Below are 23,178 nucleotides of genomic sequence, written 5' to 3'. Positions count from 1 at the left end.
ATAGAGATTTTAACTTGACTGAAAATTACATTTCTAAAAAAATATATCTCTATGAAACAGCAAAACTTTCTGGGTTAAGAACCTGCCAATCAATTGAATTTTTAAAAGCAGCTGTCAGAAGCATTGTTAGTGAATATGACCTTTCTGTGTCAACAGAACAGCCATGCATATAACATTAGATATAAGGCAGAAATCATTCACTGTGAGGGTGGTGAGGCACTGGAACAGGTTGCCCAGAGAAGCTGTGGATGCCCCATCCCTGGAAGTGTTCAAGGCTGAGTTGGATGGGGCTTTGATCAACCTGTTCTACTGGAAGGTGTCCCTGCCCATGGCATGGGGGGTTGAAACAAGATGATTTTAAGGTCCCTTCCCACCCAAACCACTCAATGATTCCATGATTTTAACTGATGACCTAGAAACACATACAAAACCACTGCTGACAAACATACTTTAATAGCAGAGTATAAGCAATGAGGTCAGCACTGTCAGGGTGATCTGAATGACTTGCTCTATGTACATGCATGTTAATGCAACCAAATGGTAAATTACACTCATAAGAATTAGGATTCAGGCAACTACAGCATGAAGGGAACATCTGCAATTCTGTAACAAGATTGCTCATGGATCCCTTTTTTTAAATATTGGTACTTCATTTGCCTGTTTCCAGTCCTCAAACTATTTTAAGCAACTGGATATACAGCACAAATAGTGGTCCACATGTTTCATCTTTGAATTATTTTAAAGCTGTGTCATTATCTCCTTCTACTCACAGAATTAACAACCTCCTTTATTCTGTTCTTAAGCACTCTGCTCTCCTTTTAACCACTTTTCATTCTTAATCAGGGGCAGGAGTGGGGAACACTGCATTTCTCCATTGAAGAAGAGGTCCTTAACCTCTTGGTTAAGGTTGTGGGTTTGATGCCTGTGTGGGTCATTCCTTTAAAGTTGGACTCGATGACCCCTGTGGGTCCCTTCCAACTCAGAGTATGCTGTGATTGACTCAGCTCGGTTCTTTGGAGACTGTAAAGATTCAACACAGAACAGAAGCTTGTAACAAAAAGCATAAGCTCAATCATGGAGCTTAGGTGAAATGGAGTTAAATGAACTTTATCCATTTTATGTAACACAAAATGGAGTTTAACCAACCTTCCACTGCTTGGTCTAGAAAGGGAAATTCTGGTCACCTTCTTCTGAACCACCAAACTACTGGAGAAGTCTCCTGATGTGCAAGGAAAAATGGAGCTAACAATTACTAACAGTTGACCATGACTGTTGTCAGATGGAGATTTCATACAATGCAGGCAAAGTTTGGTGATAAAAGCCTTGTTGATAATGGGACAAAAAAGAAGTCTGATAGCAGATGGAAGGGCTTGCATCATTGATGTACCCCATTGAAGAAGGTGAGCACCACCACACCTTTCCTTTGAAATTAGTGCAATTTACAGTAAGTTGGAGGGGAAGAGCAGCAGTTCACCTTTTGCTTATGGAAAAATAGAACAATTCAGCAATCAGAAGGTAAAGGCTATCTATCACTTCACTGCAGAGCCAAGTTTAATGGCCAAGCATCCTTCCAATTAAACAGGTTTGAATCCGTTCTTGACACTTTCCCAGAGGAGTTGATACCACAGGTTTGTCTGACAAAAAACCCACAAGGAACGGGGTGTCCCAAGGTTTCAACACCTCTCATTTATACAAAGATTTGCTGGCATTTTATTTTTAAATCTAATATATATATGTATGTATATATATTACAATAAAAGTAATTTAGAAATCCGTTTTTCATAAAAAAATAAGAAGATAAGCAAGCCACTCAAGTTATTAGAGTGCTCCCTTGGAATTATGTTGGCACATAAATCAGCTGGTTTGTTTGTAGATATTACCTGATATTCATACATGTTCATATCAGCCATCACAATGTCTGATTTTCTTTCTACTCTGTCTCGTATAATTCAACTACTTCTCAGTCAGCGACATTTTAACCACAGTATGTAAATTATACCAAGAAAGTAAACATGTCAGCAGGCAAGTAATCATATGGAAAATAAAAGATGTCACTGTCAAATATTCCACTTTAAACAGCTGCCTATTTAATCAGGATTGATGTTGATGCCTGATCAATATACTTTGGCAATGCTGACATAGTACTTTTCCTCTCAATTCAGACAGTTCTGCATGTTCACGACAGTTGTTCCTCTTTTCTTTCAAGAACCTCCTCAGTTTATCTTGCCAAACTTCTCTACCTCATTAGCTCATTTTAAGATTTAAAAAATAACTTTGATAAGGAATGCATGCATTTCAAATTTGCAACACTCTGCATTTTACTTTATTTTGAAAGGAAGCATTTGTTAAGTGAATTTAAGGCAAAACATCAAAAGCCTACCTAAAGCCAAACAAATAGTTATTGATAGATGTAATAATACCCACAAATTTGACTTTTTACATTGCATACAGTCATTTGAGCAGAGCCAAAGGGAGTGTGGATCAAAAGCCCACGATTCAGAACATCATTCACTTAGCAATACTAAATACTAAAGAAATAAAGGTGGTACCAGAACTAATAACTGTACAAACTCTGGGCAGCAGTAAAGCTACAATACAAGATACAACTCCATAGCTTTCACATGAAGATTCCCAGACCAGTAGTCCATAGCCCAAAGGATTGACAGGTCACAGTAGAAATACACTTGTGCACAAAGCAGCCCGAATTCACAATTAGCCAGAATTTTCTGGCTATCATCAAGTCGTAAGAACTGAATATTACTATGGTGAGGTGTTTTTTTGTTAGGAGTGCAGCAAAATAAACACTTCTGTGAAAACACATGAGGGAAAGGAGAGCTCAGGAACATGGAACAGGCAGCAGGGGTGTTCCAAGGGATTGTGGCTCCTGTTAGAGCCAGCCCAGCGTGCAGAGCTGAAACAGAACCCAAGGTTGGCGGCGCTGATGAAATGAAGGTGGAGATGAACGCTCCGACCTTTGCCTTCGACCCTTGGATCCTTGGCAGCGAGATAAGCACCGCCTGTATTTCCCTTGACAACAGCTCATCCATTAAATTAGTTCAATTACCGATATTTAGGAACTTGGAGGTGCAAATTTGGCCGAAAGTACCTCTGCAGGCTTAACTATCTCGAAAGGCACATCACAGTGTCTGAGTGGGTTTGGGTGAGAGGTTTAGTGCATGCACTGGTAACTTTGTGTAAACAATCACAGCAGTGTTCTCTGTGTTAAAGGCATGCAAATTTATTGTTGCTAATTGCTAATTTTATTATTGCTTATTGCGAATTTTGAGTGAAGACAAATACAGGGACTGTGTGAAACCTGAAGTTTCATGTTTTATTTAAACTCCAAGGCAAAGAATTTTAATTCCAAGTTTCACATAATAATTTGTTTTCATGGGCAGGGTTCATAATTTGTCCTAGGAGTTCATCATATAACTACTTTTAGTGTCACTATGCTGTATGACCACATTAAAATAATGAGGTTTGAACATTCCTATCTTCAATTAGAGCTTTGTGGCTTCAAGCACTTAAAGAATAAATGTTGCCATTAACCTAGACCTTACCCCTCAAATATGCACCAAATATATTAACAATGTTACTGAATCATGAGGTCATTGTGAAAATGTAAATCTCAGTGGATTCCATCACAAAGCAAGATCTTGAGGATTTTAATAGGATATTATTTAAGGTATAAAATTAAAGTCTCTCATTAAGTGATCTCAACAGCTCATTTAATTTATCAGGCTCGAAAAATATTTTAAAAGGTTATTTTAGGTTAATTACATTTCACATCCTTTTATGACAGATCTGAAACCCTGCACATCTTTCAATCCTCTGTTATAAACATTCCTCCTTGCCAATAACAGAGTTCACACTGACACACATTTTTTGCACACTCACACCACAGTCTCAACATGACAGTGTTTTATATTCATGATGAACATAAAATCTTTCTTTTTCATGGGAACTTGGTCATTGCAATCACTAGCAAAAGCAGAAGTCCCTCAGTCAGTTGTTCCACACTATTTACTAATAAATCAGCTCAGGTAAGCTGGTTTATTTTGAACACATGTGGCACCCTCTCAGCAAACTGTGCATGATACACTTGGTGGCTAAAGAGCTTTCAGTGAAAAAAATTCATATCCATCAAAAAAGCCACAATACAGGAATTCTCCTCATCTATCCCTACAGTATACAACAATTCCAAGCAAACACCTGGCCATTATTTATCCTAGTTTCTGTTCATAAAGGTAGGAACTACAGTTATTGACTCTAAATCAAGCTTGCCAATGTAATGTTTATTCTGAATTCATACCCCATGTTCTCACAGCACAAGGAGCCTGCAGTGCCCACCAGGGAAGAGTCTGAATCTCACAATGAATGCAGAAATGCTCGGGTTAGCAATAAAACACAGCAAGGCCGGGTGGGAGATCACGGAATGCCTCAGCTTTTGAACAACTGACTGGAAAATCTAAATATCTTGCACACAATCAGAAAAAAGAAAGATATACCAGCACTCTATAAACAGCCACTGCACCATCCATTTGAGCTCCAAACATGAGTAAACTGAGATTTACAGCAAGTCTGTGAGGTGTGTGCTTTACTCTCGGCTCTACAGGTGACCAAGGGACTTGACCTGCCTGTATCTCAGTTTATCAAAGTTCAGGTAGCAGGACTGTTGCATAAGTCTCAGGTTTTAGTACCATGTTTCACTTACAAGGCTACCCTTATCTCTGCCAAGAGATTTCACCTCTCCCCCTCCAGTAATCCCAAAGTAATGAGGATTTTAGATTAACTGTTAGGGAAGATTGGGAGCTGCAGCTCTTCAGAGGTGATGCACATAACCCACTGCATTCCCACTGTCCTCCAAGTGGTAAAATAAGCCATCACTGTGTCTCTGTGGCTGGAAAGACACATTCCATGGTATGGAGAAACCAAAATGACACAGCACAGGAAAACATACCAAGCAAGAACCAGCCAAACACAGAGGATTATGCCACTAATTTACAGAGCATCTCCAAAGCTTTTGCTTAGTCAAAATGCTATGGGGGATTAGTACAGATGTCCTGAAGCTCAAAACAGTTTGCATTTCTGGAAGGAAGCAGTTTGAAACTTAAGCAAACAAAATATTTCATTTTTTAAGGCCAATCCTCCTACTATCACATCCTAGGAGACAGTTTTGAGAAGTATTACCAGACACAGAAAACAGCCATACTAAACTACTAAATGCAGATATCTCACAGTGCCTTTCCATGGAAATATCTGCCAAAAATCACCAAAATAAAACAGCCAATTTTCAACTACTTTAAATTAAAACCAAGAACTTTTATTATGCCTATCATTATGGTTTTTATGTAGAGGTCATTAAGAACCACAGAACAATCCTCATGAAACAAAGCCTCACTCAGCAACAATGTGTGTTCAAGACAGACTGAATAACTGTATTTTAAGTTCCCCACAGCTCCCCAAGCTAAAAAGCTAATTTTCCATGCTCACTACAGCAGTTTCTAACTTTACACCTACAATAGTGCTGCTGTCAGGAAGAGAACTGACTGCATGTGCCAAAAATCAATTCAACATATTCACAGACAAAAAAAAAATAACATGCAGCATCTGAAGATAATGAGAACTGCAATCATTCAAACTGACAGTCTAGTGCCTAACAATTATCACAAGGCAAGCTTTATGAATTCATATTTCCTACAATGACAAGCCTCAGGTTACACGGGAAGGGTGTTCAAATTTTCTCTCTAATATGAAAATCTCCTTCAAGCCAATGAGTCCACTCCAAAATGGAATTCACTTAACTGAAGGGAGTAAAAAGATGCTGACTGTGTTTAAGTAATATGCTGAAGTTTCTTCAGAGCAAGATGCTGACTACGTTTAAGTAACATGCACTATATAGTAAATATAACTTTAGTACAGAATTTATCACAATTATTTCCTGTTCTGTACATGAATTATTCAGAATGAAGTTTCCTAGTGAAAAACCAATCAGGACTATCAGTTTTGGATGCCTCTGTGAAGCATGTGACCTGAATCTATCATGAAAACACACAGCACATGCATTTTTGTTTTCCTACCAGAGACACTTAAAAGTTGTGACAAAGGTAAGTCCCTGCAACACTCTAAACACTGCCCAATGACCAGAACTTGCTCCCTACTTCTTCCTCAAACCCTGCCCAAATCCCAAAATTGATAATGTACCCAAGCTCTCAAAAATTCACCAATAGACTCTGCAGAGTATGTAAATGCAAATGTCTAATTAGTATGCATAAACTTAGACTCCACACATGGTCTTAATTTGGAAATCCACTTACTTCCCATTTCAGGTTATTACAATTACAACTGACAATTTAAAACACAATTTCCATGCCTTCATATAGTAATAAAATCCGTTCATTCATGCAGCCATAGTTTCTGCTGTCTTCTCCTTTTCTAACATAAAAATATTAAATATATTCTTGCATAGTCAAGAACTGGAAGTTCTTTACTCTGAAACAATTTATGGTCTTTATCAACTGTAATGATTAACCTTAAACAAAAATATTTTCAGTTGTATGGAGCAATATTTAAACAGCCAACATGCTACCACCTGAAAGTGGCAAAAAAAATTATCTATGACAAAACATTTTGGGAAAAGAGCAGCTTTCAGTTTCAGAAGACACAAATGTAAATGAAGTTTTCCCATCTGATTCAAATGCCTGCTTCCATAATAAGTATCCAGGCAACCAGCAGGAGGTAGTGCTATGCACAACTGGCATTAGTGATTTGTCCCCCAACTAGTATTGTATTTTTCGATAAAAGCACAGAGATTACATCTAATTCTTTTGTGAGGAGATAGAAATCAAAGCTCTATGCACTCATCTCACTGCCAGCACACACATCGAGCAGAGAGGTGGAGAGTGGGGTGGAAGATCAGATAATGTGGCTTGTAAACTTATTTAATAAAAAAATATTTAATTTGTTAGTCATATACCTGGTCTCTGCTAGTCACTACAAACTCTATTCCTTCCAAGACCTCACCCCTGTGAGATTAACAACCCAGGTGCCTGGGTGCATAAAGCAGAGAAATCCTAAATAATAAACTGCAAACCCACTAAAGCACTGGAGGCTAAGCAGGAGAGCCAGAGAATTTTCTTTTATAACAAGGAGGGGTTTTGAAGCGGAGTGTAAAGCTGGAAGTCCAGCAGTTCCACTGCACTTCGCCAGGCCTTTTGAATGATTAACTCCCCCGGGAGAGCATCCCCGGCTCCAGCCCGGGATGGGGGTCGGGGTGGGATCTGCAGGGCCCGCGGCGGGACGGCCGGGGCTGCAGCGCCACCGCCAGGCCAGAGGCGGGAGCACAACACGCCTTCCCACCCAAAAATTGCAAACCCGTTATAAAACCACCTCCAAATGATTATTTTTTTTTAAATAAATGTTATTTGATTCATAGCCATCCTAGTTTCCATCTCTCTGTTGCCAGAGAAGTGATGTTGCAAGCCACGGTACAGCATTACAATACGAAGGGAACTCATAGCCCAGCTAAAGGAAAAAAAGCTGGTTATTAGCAAGTGATTCCTGTGGGACACGGTCCCAGAAATAACATGCCCGTGCTGCAAAACCACTAATAATTACCAGGACCTCTGAAAACGTTTGGCAAAAGCTGGCTTGGATCGTGGAGCTCACGATTCCCGTCCCCAGTCCCGGCACACCAGCAGATGGCAACCCAGCTCCACAGACCCCTCCACAGGCTTGATTACAACATAGCCATTAAATTCCACTTCCACCTGAATTTAAAGAGAATTACCTACAGAATTACTCACTCATTCAAATTTGTAGCCAACTAGCCACTCATCTTTATAGCCAGGAATAACACAAACTTGAATTTTCTTTTTAATTTTCTTCCCCCGCCCTGCACAGGGGAAATAGACTGTTAGGGGAAGTTTATGTTTTAGGAACAAGTGATTATATTCCTAATATATCTACTAATGAAATTAAAAAAGCAAAGGAGCAAAAGTTTAGAAAATAAATAGTCAGTATTCTCCCCTACATCTAAAAAGCACACCCCAACTTGGATATCAAAAGTAACTTGCCACAGGGCAAAGGCTGTCTCAGTCACTAAGTTACTTGCTGAGCCAAGGACCCAACACCACAAGGATGACCCATTCTCCCCATTCCACTCGGTATTGCCTAATCCACACAGCTTTGGGGAACTAAATGTTCACAATAAATCATCTGAACTGAACAGACAGCATCACCACCTCAGTGTTATTCAACACAGGAAGTTCCTCAGCTTGTTGGTAATTTCAAGTCGCTGCATTTGAGCCTTTTCTACCCTCCAGATCATTATTATAATTCCAAATCTAAGGAGCTTGAGTTTTTTACTATTTCTTCTAGAACAACACCAGGGAAAGGTGAACCATCTGGCACTCTCTACAACCACAGTGAATATGCCATAGCTTCATGTTGGTTAAATCATCACCTTAGAAAGCAAATGTAAAACCCTAAGTCATTTGAAATTCTCTGAGATGAGGCTGACCCTACAAGGAAATCTTGCAAGTCTGACATCAGAGGATTAATGGAGCACCAACTGCTTAGTCAGCAGCCTTCAGCTCTGAAGATGAAGAAATGGCTGTGACCACATCCCATGAGGTACAGAATATAAGGAAGAAAGTTTAATCTAAAGGCAGAACTGCAACCAACCAGCTGGAATCCTCAACCTCCTTTTCAAAAATTACGTTCAGTTTTTCAGTTCAAGGGGTACCTCAAGTTTCAGTTCCATACTGGGAGCACTTCAGAAAGCTGAGGCTTGGAAGTATTTAAAAAAAAAAAAAGTTTCAAAATCTCTTTCACAAACATATCTAAGTTCCCACTGACAGGCTTCTTCAAATGCTTCCCTATGGCCACAGTTGGCAGAAGGAGCGTGCATGGTTTCTTATTCCTGGAACAGCTGAAGCTTTTCCAGGCATTAAATGGTGAGCAATGCATGTAAGACATAGTCCTAATTAATGGGTTGCAGGCTGTCAGATATTTCTTTCACAAAACCCCCAAGACAGTGCTTGAGATGCTCCTTGAGGTGCCAGGTGGTAGGACACACACACATAAAACTCTCATCTCTCTCCACAAATGTAGATGCATATTCAGCATTAGTGCAGTGCTCCAGTTGAGCAACCTGTCCTTAATAAGCATGAGGGGAAAATCATCCCTTGCCCACCCACAAATGCCCCAGCCCTGGAATATTAACATCTTAGAGCAGCACTTCTGGAAATCAATTTCATTCACACTGAGTTCTGTCAAAATGAATAGTTGCACGAAAGACACTCCCAATCTACCTCCTCTACAACAATCACAACCTTCTCTTCACAGGCTCCTTTCCCTTTCTAAAATTTACAAACCCTGATGCTCTTCATATCTTTCTTCATAAGAGAATGCATCCATATTTCTGATCTTTCACATCATTTTCCTTCCAAACACAGTGCACGTTCTAACTCTTTTTACAGCAGGGTAAGATTTCAGATAAATAAACCCCCAAATTAAGCCATAAAAGATGTTCCACAAAACTACCCTTCTGTTCCTTAAACACAAACTCTATATACATTCCCTGTGCCCACATCTTTTACTATATTTGGGTCTTGAGAGCAGGAAACACCACTGAGATGCCCACAGTGATGCTTTATGTCATTTCCTCTGATTACCTCCTCAGCTATTTTAGGCATTTAAAAGTCTTAAAGAGGACACTCTCCACCAGAATTCAATCTCTTAGGATCAGAGCCATTTGCCTTAAGGGCAGATGCTGAGCTGAAGGTCGTGCTGTGAAATCCTCACGTATATTTAGAAGGCACACAGATCAGATCAACACCTATCATTCCACAAGGACAGCCCTCACCCTGCCCTGGCTTCTTTCTCAAGCCAAGGATCTCATGGCAACTGCTGCACAGACACATTAATCCACACTGTCACACGTGCACGAGCTGAAAGATTCTGCCCAGCAATAAATTGTGCTTATGTAGTTTAGCAAGATAGAATTTGATGTATTTCCAGTTCTGGACTCGTTGCTGATAAGCAGTCCAGCTATCAGCCTCGTTCCAGAGGTTGCACAGTAATTTCTGAAGATTTGCTATTGTTACTTTATCTTTTTGTTTTGCAAATACTTTCAAAGCGGAAAAGAATGCAGTTTAAGCACTGTAAACAATCTGTAGGATTAGTAGTGGTTAGAAAGTTAAAAAACCACATTACTCAATGCCAGCAAAGCAATTTAGCAAAGGAAATCTACTGATACCTGCAGTGCCATAAAGATGGAGCAGAAACAATCAACAGAGCTTTGAGGGTTCTGGCTTTCCCATACCACACTTCACTTCTCTCTAGCTATCCAACTATTGTATTATAACAAATAATAAAAAAATTAAATGCTCTAGCAGTCAAGACTGGCATATTAAAATGACACTCTGCATTATTGAACCTACTCATCTCTTAATAGAGCTATTCTTCAAAGAAGATTAATTATACTGGCAAGAGACCTTTTGCTATTCTAATTTGTGAAACTTATTTCAATACCACAAGCATATTAAAACAGCTGCAAACGTGTAACCAGCTCCAAGATCCCAGGACTCACTGCATTTAATTAGGTGCTCATCTTGTGACCAGCTCTTTACTCATTGCTTTTGAAACCCACTTGGTATAAAAATTTTTCATTTTCTAGGCTTAATTAACTGCAACTGTAATGAACACCCAGCCCACCATGAGACACAGAACAGTGACTGGATCGTTCAGCACCTAAACACCATCACAGAGGGACAAATACTGGATTTATAAGATTAATTTCTCTGCTTTACTGATCTAAAATTCTGGGGGGTTTGTTTCAAAATAACTTATTGGCATGGTGTTTGTATCAGAACATTTGATAGACAGCACAAACACTGCCGTGACAAACTGAAAGCACATCATATTAATAATATGCAGAATTGTAACATGCAAACATCTGCAGCTTGCTGAGCTGCACACAGCTGTTAAGCAACAACCTAGTATTCCAAATCAAATATCTGAGAATTAATGCTTTGTTTCAAAGTACAGTTATTTTCATTAACTTAAGATGTGAAGCTTCAAGGCATTTGTCTGCCTCTAGAGAACAAGCCTGTATTTTAACATCTTCATTTTTTTAATCCCCATCAGATAATTATACTTATATGCCAAGTTCACACAAGCATTTTCACTTTCTGTTGATACAGTTGAATTTAGAACCACTGGCAAGGACATAAATTTAAGGCAAACGCTGAACAGGCACCAAATTAAGACACAATACAATTAAATCAAATCAGAAGAATTTCAATATAGTAACATGTCTGAAAAGGCCACAACTACAAGTACTTCATTGGGAAATCAAAATTAGTTGTAACACAAACCAGTGGCTTTTTGAACTATAAAGACCTACGTTTCCTCTCATAGCCTGGTGGTGCCAAACTGTCTGGGGTCCCCAAAAACTGTTCTTTGGGCTATATCCAAGGTACACCCTTTTACTTAAGGGGGTCATTACTTCTAAACAGTCTTACAATGTTATATTATTACAATATCATCCAGTTACTTGCAGCTCTCTAAGTAGAGCACACCAAAATTTTCTCATTTAAGTCAAACTTGTTACACAAGCAGCTCTGTAGAAGTTTGGCAGAAAAGGATTTCACCTTTGCTTTTAATCTACTATTTACCAACAATTTCTGTTGCATATGTGACTGCTCATAAGTAACTATCTTTTCCTACTCCTGTATTTTTTCTTCTCCTCACACTTCAGTGATTTTAGATATTCAGAGGTAACAAGGAACATCTGCAAACAAAATGTATGTTCCTTTTGGTGTGCAATTCACACTTGACTGTAGTCACCTGAGTGTCTCTCCCCACATTTTCCTCTTCTTTTTTTGACAGTAACCACGCAGAAGAGCAGAGGGCAATTCCAGCTCTTCAATTCCTTGGGACAGTTATCCCTTTCAGATTCATCCCCAAGGAAACAGGCAGGGGTAGCTATTCAGAAAGCTGCTTCCCAATTAAATTTGTTTTAAATGGTTGGGTTCCCACGTTCACATCTCCCTGGACTTCCACTGATATTTCTTTCAGGTATCAGGCAGCTTAAGTAGCACTGAGAAGGAGCATCCCCAAAAAGAAATTATTCTTCACACACACAATTTTTGGGTGAGCAAATAAACAAATGTATTCTCACCCTAACTCACCCTCGATCCTAAAACGCCCCACAGGAACAAAATGCTGCATTCAACGAGCAGGAGCAGGGAAAACAAGGTGAAAACTAAAGCACAGGATCACACACATCACTTTTTATAGCACAAGAAGGTCACGAGTATTCCCAGACTCACTCACCAAACCAGCAGTAAGTGAAGGAGCAGATTGTCCTAGAGACTGATTTCTCATGCGGACCAGGTTGGAGGTATCTCCAGGAGGCTGCCATATTGTCTGTCCCACTCCACTGTGCACACTATTTGATAAGGGAAGTAGCTGTTTTCCTTTAAAAATAAAATCAAAATACCATCAGCTTGTTTTTAAACAAGTTTGCAAGTTCCAACTACACAGCTGAGAACAAACACTGCACGCGAAGAAAAAGCATTTAATGATAAAAGCAATTTCAGGATTTTGGTAGATTAGAACTTGTAAGAGCACCCTTCCAGTAAATTCATTCTGTTTGCTAACTAACAATTTCCAAAAAATCTACATTATGAGATAATGGGGAAATCCAAAAACGTTGTAAAAACAGACTTCTATCACTTCACACCTTTCTATATTTTACACACAGGAAACAATATTTGCTGCCTTACACAGAGGCAAAAATCTCTTTAGTATCACTGTAAAAATTCTTCTGAAAATGCATTCCTAATTGTAAAATATTATCTCCTCTAAATAGCTTAGTCATCTAGACATCCCCACCCTTCTCCTACCACTGGAACATCCCACACCACATTTCAGGCAGCTGTAATCATAATACAGTGGATGTTTAAATATTGTCTTGCTTTGAACCATGGACGGATATTTTCTGCTCAATACATTTTTTTCTTCTAGTCAATATAACTCTCCTTTTTCAAAAATGCCAAGCAGTAAATTTCCACAGAGAGAAAGAACCAAAGTCAAAGTAGGTCATATTTTGACTCCATGGAGCTTGACAGCTTCCTTTTATGTACAGTGTCATTCAGAAAGAAAAAAAGAAGAAAGATATTTCTGTGGTTAAAAACACATAAGTGAAGAAGCCTGTGAATCTGGGTTCAGTTATTAGCTTCCAGATGACTTCCTCTGCAACTCTGGTCAGTCAACCTCTGTAATTCAGTTTCACCATCTGCAAAATGGGAGTGGATAATTCCTCTTTTCCTTAAAATTACAACTATGGGACTGAACAACACACGTCCTTCCAAGCATGGTGAATACAGTTGCATTCAACAGATTATTACATGCTCAGGAATCACAGGGAACTAAGGCATTTATGGCAATAAGCAGCAGGAAGAAGTCTACACCTTTAATCACATAGGTGCTGTAGAAAAATACTTATTTTCTCTGAGGCAGAAAGCTATTTTACAAATTCAACTTCACCTTAGAATTAGGAGTGAATTATTACATCCATTCCATGGAGGTGGCTGCCATATTTGGAAGACTGGCATATAAGGTGATTAGCTGTGATGCAGGGGGACAGGGAGTGGAAGTGGTGTCTTTTTTTTTTTTTTTTTCTTTTTATAACTTGTTTACTTCATTTTTTGTGACAGTTATGAGCAATGGGTCAAGCACACACCAACAGAATGAGTCAAAGTGTGTGAGAGACGAGCAGGCTCAGCTTTGGCCAAGGAACAGAGACACAGCATATGAGTACATTTTTTCCTAGCCCCACTCAAGCTGCTTTCAGCTGTGGACATGATTTTCATGGCTGGTTCATTTTCAAGATAACGTAAAAATACTATGACTCCTCTTGTCCACAGAGTTCTAAAACCACAGAAATGTAGATTGCTGTATTTACCTCTGTACAGCACTAACAAAGATATCCTATAATAGCCAGTCAATAACATCATTATCTCACTGTGCCTGAGAGCAAGAACAACTTTAAGTCTCCACAAGATATAGTTATCAATATCTCCTTTTAGTTCCACTAAACCTGAATCCAGGAGGAGAGAATTCCATCAAGAGTCAAATCTCAGCCAAGCATACATGGATTGTGCATACTTTGCACGCACAATCATCTACACTCCTTTGATTCTGCTGCAAAAAATAAGGTGGAATCGTTTTCAGGATGGAGCTTTAAGCTAAAGCCTTTCCCTATCATGCCTAAAGTTCTAAACACATTCCAAACACCCACACTGAAAATATACATCTGAACATCTACATTTTCTTTATCCAGTTGGGTCAGATCAATCTTGTTGGGGTCTTTACCCCATCCCGAATCAGGCTGTAGTAGATTGAAAAGTCATTAAGATGAAGCAACAAGTTCTGGAGAATATAGAATTCTTGTCAATTTTTTGTTCTGAAATGAGAATCAACAAAAGAGCAGGACTTGCAGTTTTCCTGCTTCCTTCTATTTATTTTGCTTTCCCCTACTCAAGAGGAAAAAAAAAAGGAAAAAAAAAGGTAAATGATGGTACTGACTTGGGCCACTGCAGTCAGCCAACAGCTGTGTAGTTCATGCACTTCTGTTTTCCTCTAGTGATTAACCTACCTTGGAGAGCAAACCCTACCTGAATACAAAACATGATGGATGTTTCCATTTTTCAGAAACTAGCCACTTCTTACAAATAAAACACGAAGCCAAGGCCAAGCCAAAATAAAACATACATACTTTATTGCTTATTTAATTTTATTACACCTAACACTTCAAACATGAAAATATTTATCTTCCTCTGATAAAAGACGAAGGGACCAGGACTGGATGTATTTTCACAATCACGGACGCCCATGCTGATGCCAAAAAGGGTGGTTTCACCCTCTTCCCCTCCCACCTGAGAGTTTTCAACTCTTCTAGTTCTTGCACTAACATGCAAATAGGCAAACAGTGAGCCTAATTAGGGAGGAAATGGGCTGCAAGTTAACCCTCCACCAAAACAGCAGCATTGGGGCATATCAGCCATTTCATTCTAGACTGATCATGCAGCTCTGTACGCTCTAATTCCAGCATCACAGACTTTGATTTCAGCTTTAAACAATTGTAAAACTATGCCCTAGCCCACAAATAAAGTTTTTGATAACAAAAGAAAACTACTGAGCTTGGTCCATTTTTTTTTTGGCTAATTACTCGCCTATGCCCACTCCATGGTTCTAGAGTTGACAAACTAAAATCTCTGACAGGGCTGAAATATTGCCTTCACAAGAAAAAACCCAAACTTTACACAAACTGAAAAAGAATCTAGTCAGTAAGCAAGGTTTTTATTTTGAATTACATTTTTGCTTGTTTTTGAAGCCAAAAAGAAACTAAATAATAATTTGAACCTGATGCAAAAGTCAGCTTTCCAATCAGAAACAAGATGGCAAAGTAGGCAAGCTTACATTCTCTGCTGATGTTAAAAGGGGCAAGAATGCATCACTGCTGTGGAATTTCAGTCCAAACCCAGACTCCCCTTTTCACTCTTTTCTACTAATATTTTTCCACATCTTCCTCTTACATAAAACCTTGCATGCCCTGCCAACAAGAGGTCACCTCTAGTTTTTAAGAAGTGACTTCTTTATTACAACTGCTATGCCAACAAGTAACACTGCATCTTTAATCCCAACAAGTGCTGTCTTTAGAAAATGGCATACCTGACAAAGAACTTGCCAAACTACCTCTTCGTAGCTTGCAGTCATCCTGACTTAGCTGACGATGGAGCTTGGTTTTCCCAGCAGATGAAAAGATGTCAGGGTTGCTGAGCTTCCTGCAACGCAGCGGAGTGGACTCCGTTATCATCTCCTGTGGAAAGAAAAACAAGTGGAAGTTTGTTAATGACAGCTCAGTATCTTGTTGTCTGAAACACAGAATCTCCAAAGCATAAAGGAGAGTGACTAAAAAAACCACAAACAAACCAACCCCACCCCACACACCAACAAAGAAAAAAAAAAAACAACCAAATTTGACATTGTAAATCCCCCTCTTTTGTGTCCCATATCTGCGTGGAACACACATCACAACATCCCAGTCAACTGTGGTCCTTGAACACTACTGCTGTAAGGAATATCATTAATAATAGTCAGAAAAAGGCAATTATGCTACAGCAGTTCTCTTCTCTTACAGTACATAGGAAAAAAGGCTACTGATAAAACAGGCTCAGCTTTGGTTCAAGCTACTTCCTCTAAAGCAAAGAGTACTTTCTCCAATTTTCTTGAATATTTTCCCCATCTTGTCTATGAGTAATGTACCTATAAAGAAACTGTTGCAATGTCTACTGCAACCTAAAACTCCTGTTATAAATTGCAGCTCTACGAAGACCACATGTATAACTAAATAATAATTAGGATAGAGATCATCCTTTTGTGCAATGTCTTTGTTATTACTACAAACAAAATTAGACAGGTATTTGTCAGAAACACTCCCACACACGTGAACTCCTTTCACAGCATAAAGCAAAATTTCAATCAAAATAGCGTAGGCAGGACAGTGTGAAGCACAACCAGAGTGCTTTCCTCCTGCATTTCATTGTTCTGGAGGTGTCAAACTCTCTCATTCCACACCCAAAGAAGAATTATGAGCACTGCTATCAGACACGGATTTGAGGATGTGACACTTTCCATTGCAGCCCACACAGACGAACTGCTGAGCCCTCCCTTCTCTGCAGTGAAACATTCCACGTGTCCTAATGGACTGCTCCATTTTATTTCAGATGCCTCTCATTAGCTGTGCAGCACTTCAAGCCATGCTTATCCTCATGAAATCTCATTTGAGGCAGAAAATAAACTTCCCCTGCATGATACATCACCGCACAATTTAACACAGTTTTAAATCGTGTTTAAATCAGAAACTAGTTGAAGCTTTTAATTAAAAATTGCAGATTCCAGTCTAAATCTATTTCTAAAGTCATTAATTCAAATCTATTCAGTCTACAGTGTTCTGTCTCAAACTGTCAAATCCAGACCAAAAGTACACACTTTAAAAACCTCAAGGGGAAGGGAAGGGAGGGGAGGGAGATGAATAAAGTGGTTTTTCATGGAAAAAAAAAAATCCAAACACCAGATTTGGAATTTGAAACAGAATTCCCACTCAGCTCTGAGTCACTCATTCTCAACCTTTCTTAGACCCCCCACTCCTTCTAATCAGGAAATCTTTTGGCACCTCATAACAGTAAATAACTTTGTTATTTGTTTGAGGGACAGCAATGCTTTGCTCCACATCGGCTTCAACGGTGCATCTTTCCCAGGCTGCTCTAGATACAATTTCTTCCTCTGGTTACAGTCAGACTTTCAGTCGCCACAATGTCTAAACCAGATCAAGAGAGACACCTGGGTAACAAAATAGGTCAGTTCTCTTACCCAGTTCACCACCCAGCTGCAAACAGTTGTGTTGGTGCAAGAGTGGGGAGAGGCTCAGAAACAAGTGACCCGGGGTAGAGAAAACTGCTCGAGCTGAAAACTGTTTTAATCTTACGGTTCCTCACACACATCTTGGAGCAAAGAACGTTCTCATTTGTCTCTGACCTTTCCACGAAGGCACTGAATTCCCTCATTTCCAGCAGCCTGTGCTTCTGTGTCATTTGGAGAGCTGAAAGGACAGCCACCTGTCTTTCTGTTTGTACTTGGGAGTAAGCTGAGGAATTCTAAATTGCAATATAAGCTGTACCCCAGCACCCCTGTGCGAGCTGCAGAGAACAAAGGCAGAAAGTCTCTGCTGTTTCTGTTTGGGGTGGCACAACGTGGTCACATGTGTATTCATGTCTGCAGACAGACATACAGAAACACACACACTTTAAAACACAATATCCTAAATGCCTAGACTGTCTAAAATATAGGACATATTGCCCACCTGTGACAGTCTGACGTTACCCTACCTCAAAAAAAAACACCAAAGAAAACACAACATGGGCACTCCAGGTTACAAACAAGTTACTTGAAAACCTCATCCAGCCTACCCTCTCACACTCCCTGTTTCAATTCCAACAAATGTTCCCAGCATCCTTCAGCATCCCTCAGCATCCAGCTACTTCCCTGAAACTTCTTCTGTGTTGAAAGGCCCCAGGCACAAGATGCTACAGGTCATCCCACAGTCCAGGTACTGCCTGCTCTAAGAAATCCCAAAAAAGTCAGCTTTTTTTCCCCATTCTCAACCTGCACAGGCCATTGCCATGATTGTCTTGTCTTCCCCAGTTCATGTAGGTCCCTTTAGGAAAGGGAAGCACAGTCCTGCTTGATGAGCTGATGCAGCAGCTGTAGCTGCTCTTCCACCACCTTCAGCTGAGTTGGGGCAGGGGGAGGGAGAGGGCAAGGGGTGGATACAGAGGAGTTGGTGCCACTAGAAATGGCATCTGCCCACCTGGCTGCTGCCCATCACTCCCCAAATACACCTGCACTGAAGAAGACTGTACAAAAACATTTTTGAGATTACTGTATTAATAAGAATACTCAGCAGCAGTTAAAATTTCAAGATTAACTTGAAGAGAAGTGTTCTAACCAGACTCCCTTGCTCAAGGTTTTGGGGATATTTGTTAGTGATTTGGGGGTTTTGTTTGCTTTGTTGGTTTGGTTTGTCCCCCTCAGGTGCACATTCACCTCCCCTTCAACACACCCATGTATACATCTCACCAATCCTCCTCAGTGAACTGCAGCTAAATGAGAACATTCATTCATTTGGGGCACTAGAGTAAGGAAAGGCACTAAAGTCAGAAACAAAAGTGCTCTAAGTCATGTTACAAGCAATTTCTGTGTTCTACATCTTTCTCTCTCTCTCTCCACCCAAAATATAGACATTCACATAGCCCTACCAGACAAAGAATGTGCCCACTTCCCTACTCTTTCCCTTTCCCTCTACCGAGTCTCTTTTTATCAGCAAAAATAATTACAGATTCTTACTATGTCTTCTTGAGTTACAGTACACAAGTTTTGTAGATCTGATAATATCTACATCAAAAGTTCCCCAACTGAAGGAGCACGTGGAGCTCCAGCACTGAAGGGCACATCTACTCCCACCACCGTTTCTCCTCAGCTACAACACCCTGCCTACACACACCTCTCAGCTCAGCCCAAAGGCATATGCTACTCCTCAAAAACATGAATTCCATTCAACATGAATCCCTTCCACAGCTGCCCCCAGCTCAGGCAACTCCTTCCCACCAGGACTTGTGCCACAAAGGAACTGGAGAAAGGTAACAGCTTCCCACACTCACCAAAAGGATCCAAGCTGTCTTCCACACAAGATGGATTTGGTGCATTTTACAGATGGGAATTTCCTCATAAACCCTTTTTTTGTTAAGCACGTGAATCACTCGGGCAATATTCAGAAGACTACGTAGGTGTTGAGTGTGTTGAAGAAAGGGATTCCAATCACACTGTGCAGGTTTATATACTGTTAAACTCACTTTTCAAATACATATTAAAAAAGGGGAAAAAAAAGCGCTGTTCAGAGAGATAGTTCTCTTTTAAAAAATGCTAAGCACATCACAGCCACTTTAAAATTTCATTTTCTAAGAGCTGTGCCCATATTGTGTCAGCAAAACAATGAGGAGGGAAAGTTTTAGCTTGACAACAATAGAGTTGTCTTTCATAAGACTGCAATTTATTTCACTCATCCATCAAAGCCCAGCTTTGATATTGCAGTTCGAATAGCAGTGGATTACATTACCACTCTTAAACAAGGAAGGAAAAAGAAAAAACTAGAGGAAGAGATTTTTTTCCTTGTCCTTGCCCCAAAGCAATGCATACAAAGAACACAAAAATCTCACACAACATTCCAAATGGATGAATAAAGAAACTCTTTGCAGTGATAGAATCTTGCTTACAAGCTTTCAAACTACTGCATTAGACTACCAGAGCGAATGGTTGGAGAATACACAGCACAGTCTGCCATAGTTTTAAGGTCTCCACTTCCATTTTTCAAAAGAAAAAAGTCCTTGCAGCTTTAGAGATGAAAGCATCAGCAAGCACGTGACAAACACTTCGCTCACACCGTGTGAAAAGGGCTGTGAGCCTCCCTCCATTAATTTCTTTTCAAAGGTGATAAAGAACTTAATTTACTTTGGGCTTGTGGCTTTTGCCACAAGTTAAAAATCAGGTTCAAACAGCCAGGTGAATCCTGCAAAGCTCAGGGCTGAAGATGAAAAGGGTCACAATCTTGATTTGCTGGGCAAAGATTATTCCTATCAGTCCCTACAAAGGTGCATAAAAGTTTGCTCACGTAACTTGAAATAGCAGGATATGAAGAAAAACGGCCAAAGCTTTTCCTGAACAGCGAGAGCCTCTGCATTTTTCAGCTTGGCCACTTACCACACTTGCACAGAAAAAGTGTTAAAATAGTTGTGGTACTGGAATAACACATGAATGTGTTTCTCTTGCCTGAAATCTCCCATTGGGATTATCACGCTCAGCTCGATGGAGAACCAGACAGATTGCAACAATAGCTGCTGACAAAAAGACGAGAAACCAAACATGGCTCCTGATGTGCAAGATCACTTTAATAACCCATGTTAAATTCCTGATCTGGTAATTTCAAAATACAGCACCAGGGAACCTTCTCGGTCGTTTTTTTCCGTTCCATTGCACAGAGAAAGTTCTGCCACGCGAATCGAGCAGGAAATAAAAGAACGAGCCCGTATTCCGTGACAAAGGTTTTCAAGAGCTCTTTTGTCTCCCCATTGTTCATTTAAGGGTGCTGCAGGAGAGCAGCACAGCACAGGTCTTAATCTGCAAAGGGCAGGTGAATACTGTAAGTGTGGATATGTGTTTTCCTTGGACTGCCAGCTGAAGTATCAGCCAGGCAGTGGGACGGATACATCAGCAACAGATCAGTGTTCGGATAAAACTTCTTAAGCCTTGTCTTTGTGGCCCAGGTTTGAGATGTAATATCATCCAAAGGACATTTCCTTACTGTGTTACAACTAACTTAAAAATATACATTTCCTAGTGATCTCTATGAGAAGCAAAAATACTCAGCCGTGACTAACAAATCTTCATGTCTGCAGGTCAAAACATGTTAAACTGTTAGCCAGGGGGTGGGGAACCTACTCAGAAGTTTTCTATGAACAACTAATCCATTAATAAGAAAAACGAGAAATCTTTGCTTTAAGCCTAATAACGACCTCAGGTCATCTGGAAATGAATTCTAGCAAACTGTTGGAAGGAATGACAATTTACCTACAATGAGCTGGCAAAGGATTCACTATTATTAGTCCATCTTGTAAGGAAGATAACCAGTGAGCAATGTAACTTGAGGGCAGCTTGATACTTTCTCAGTTTTTTGAAAGTAATAAAGAACAGTCAACACTGAAAGCTGCGTTTTCTATTTTTTAACACTGTACTGTTTGTCCTTTAAAAGATAAAAGCCTGTTGTGTCAGGACTGTGTGCATATCTGAGAAGCATCCTTTTTCTTCTCAGCCTTTCCCCATCACTTTACATAACCTTATCTTTCATACCCTCAGTGAAAGAGTATTTCATACCCTCTGATCCTGTCATTAGGCTTGCTCTAATATACTCTAAAACACACTTAAAAAAAAAAAAAAGAAAATTTAAGGCCTAGAGAACAGATCACAAACCAAATTTCTACCTGTAGGAGTTGCAATTAGCGTAGTGTTTATGTTTAGTGTTTAGCACTGAAGATTGCTTTAACTTTCTAGCCTGGACATTACATATTTAGGGAAGAGGGCCAGCAGTTCACCAGGAAGTTGAGGTGAGCCCAAATGTGACCAAAATTGTAGGCTAAATAAGTATTTGCAACTAAGACTCTTTTTAACTGTTTCTGCCTAACTCCTGTACTTGCCAGCAGCATCCTAAAAAATGCCAGAGACAGCAGAATCAAGGAAAATTACATTAAATCAACACAGCCTCTTAGGGGCTATAATATATTGGTTCACGACACCAACAAGAGAGAAAAGCTTTACAGACTGTATTACATTATATAAAAGTGCCAGCATTTTAAAGACAGGAGAGTTCCACAGTATTTTGCTCTTCAGTAGATTTATTTGAAGAACTTTGCAATAAATCCCAACATTGCTACAAAGGTAAATATATAAACTTAATATTGACAGTAAGTTCTCAAAATGACTGCAAAGCCAAGTGTTGTTTGCTACAGTGATGCTTTTCAACACATCATGCACACATTTACCATTCTGAATACCTGTGGCTACCTCTGTGAGCTCACTTGTAACACCAATAACAAGAAGTTTAAAATTTTTTCTATAAAAAAAAATCCCACAGTTAAAACCAAACAAACAAGAAAAAAACTAAGGTTTCCTTCCAATCTCAGAAGCCTCTACTCTCTGATACACCCTCATTATCTTGTTCTTCCAATGAGAATATTCTTTTTTTACATCAAAGCCCTTCAGGAAACAACTCCCAGGAATGTTTGGATTGGAAGTAATGGCCGAGAAGATTTAATGTTTCACCAGGGAAGTTGGTGGTATTGACTTTGTTGTGAAGTGTCCCAGCTGCAGGAACGCATTAAAAAGCTTGTTAAAAAGAAAAAGTAAATATTTACAACTGTGTACATTATTAGCCCCTTTCTGAGGGTCACTGAGATGCAGAATCATTTTATTCCTAATGGAACCACAGTCTAGAAGACAAGGTAATTGATGATTAAATGATATCAGCTTGAATGTTTGGTCCTTATATGAAAACAAAATAACACCACAATGGCTTAAACAAAGTATTCAATCGTGCTTCAGGATCTCCCTAACAGACAAAAGGGTAGAGTAATTCTTGACTTCAGCTTGTAAATGCCTAAAGCCAAATGAATTTTTTTCAAGAGAAGAAAGAGCAACAGAGCCTCTAAAGTCTGTACCAAAATTCTCCGGAGCTCAAAGAAACCACTATCAATATATCAAGGCTCAAAACCCCACACGTTGCTCCGTGGTTGCACTGACAACAAAACCAGTCTGAACAAAGGCACTGCACATTAAAGGCCACATCATTCCTTTATCATTGCTCTTCTGCCATGAGGATTGCAAACATTAAAAGGTTGTGTAGAGCAGGGAAATTAACTTCTGGCCAGATAAAACAAAGCAGGAACAACTCTATAATTCATCACCCTTACTCATCTGCTGTAAGGATTAAAAGAAATG

At 39.6% G+C, this 23,178-nt stretch overlaps 1 protein-coding gene across 2 annotated transcripts in view; it reads right to left on the bottom strand.

The window, feature by feature from the left end:
- MAST2 (microtubule associated serine/threonine kinase 2) overlaps window positions 1-23,178 on the bottom strand; it is a 184,635-nt gene that overhangs the window by 148,407 nt on the left and 13,050 nt on the right. For both annotated transcript variants that reach the window (XM_050307179.1, XM_050307178.1), the window contains exons 2-3: window positions 15,745-15,892; window positions 12,343-12,485 (exon numbers count right to left, since the gene is read on the bottom strand). In XM_050307179.1, coding sequence (XP_050163136.1) covers window positions 12,343-12,485; window positions 15,745-15,892 — 291 coding nt within the window. The remainder of the gene's footprint in view (window positions 1-12,342; window positions 12,486-15,744; window positions 15,893-23,178) is intronic.

This window comes from Myiozetetes cayanensis, unplaced genomic scaffold, assembly GCF_022539395.1.
Source record: "Myiozetetes cayanensis isolate MyiCay16 unplaced genomic scaffold, myiCay2020 scf12, whole genome shotgun sequence".
In the NCBI taxonomy this organism is placed as follows: Eukaryota; Metazoa; Chordata; class Aves; order Passeriformes; family Tyrannidae; genus Myiozetetes; species Myiozetetes cayanensis.
This window is presented reverse-complemented; position numbering and strand designations above follow the sequence as displayed.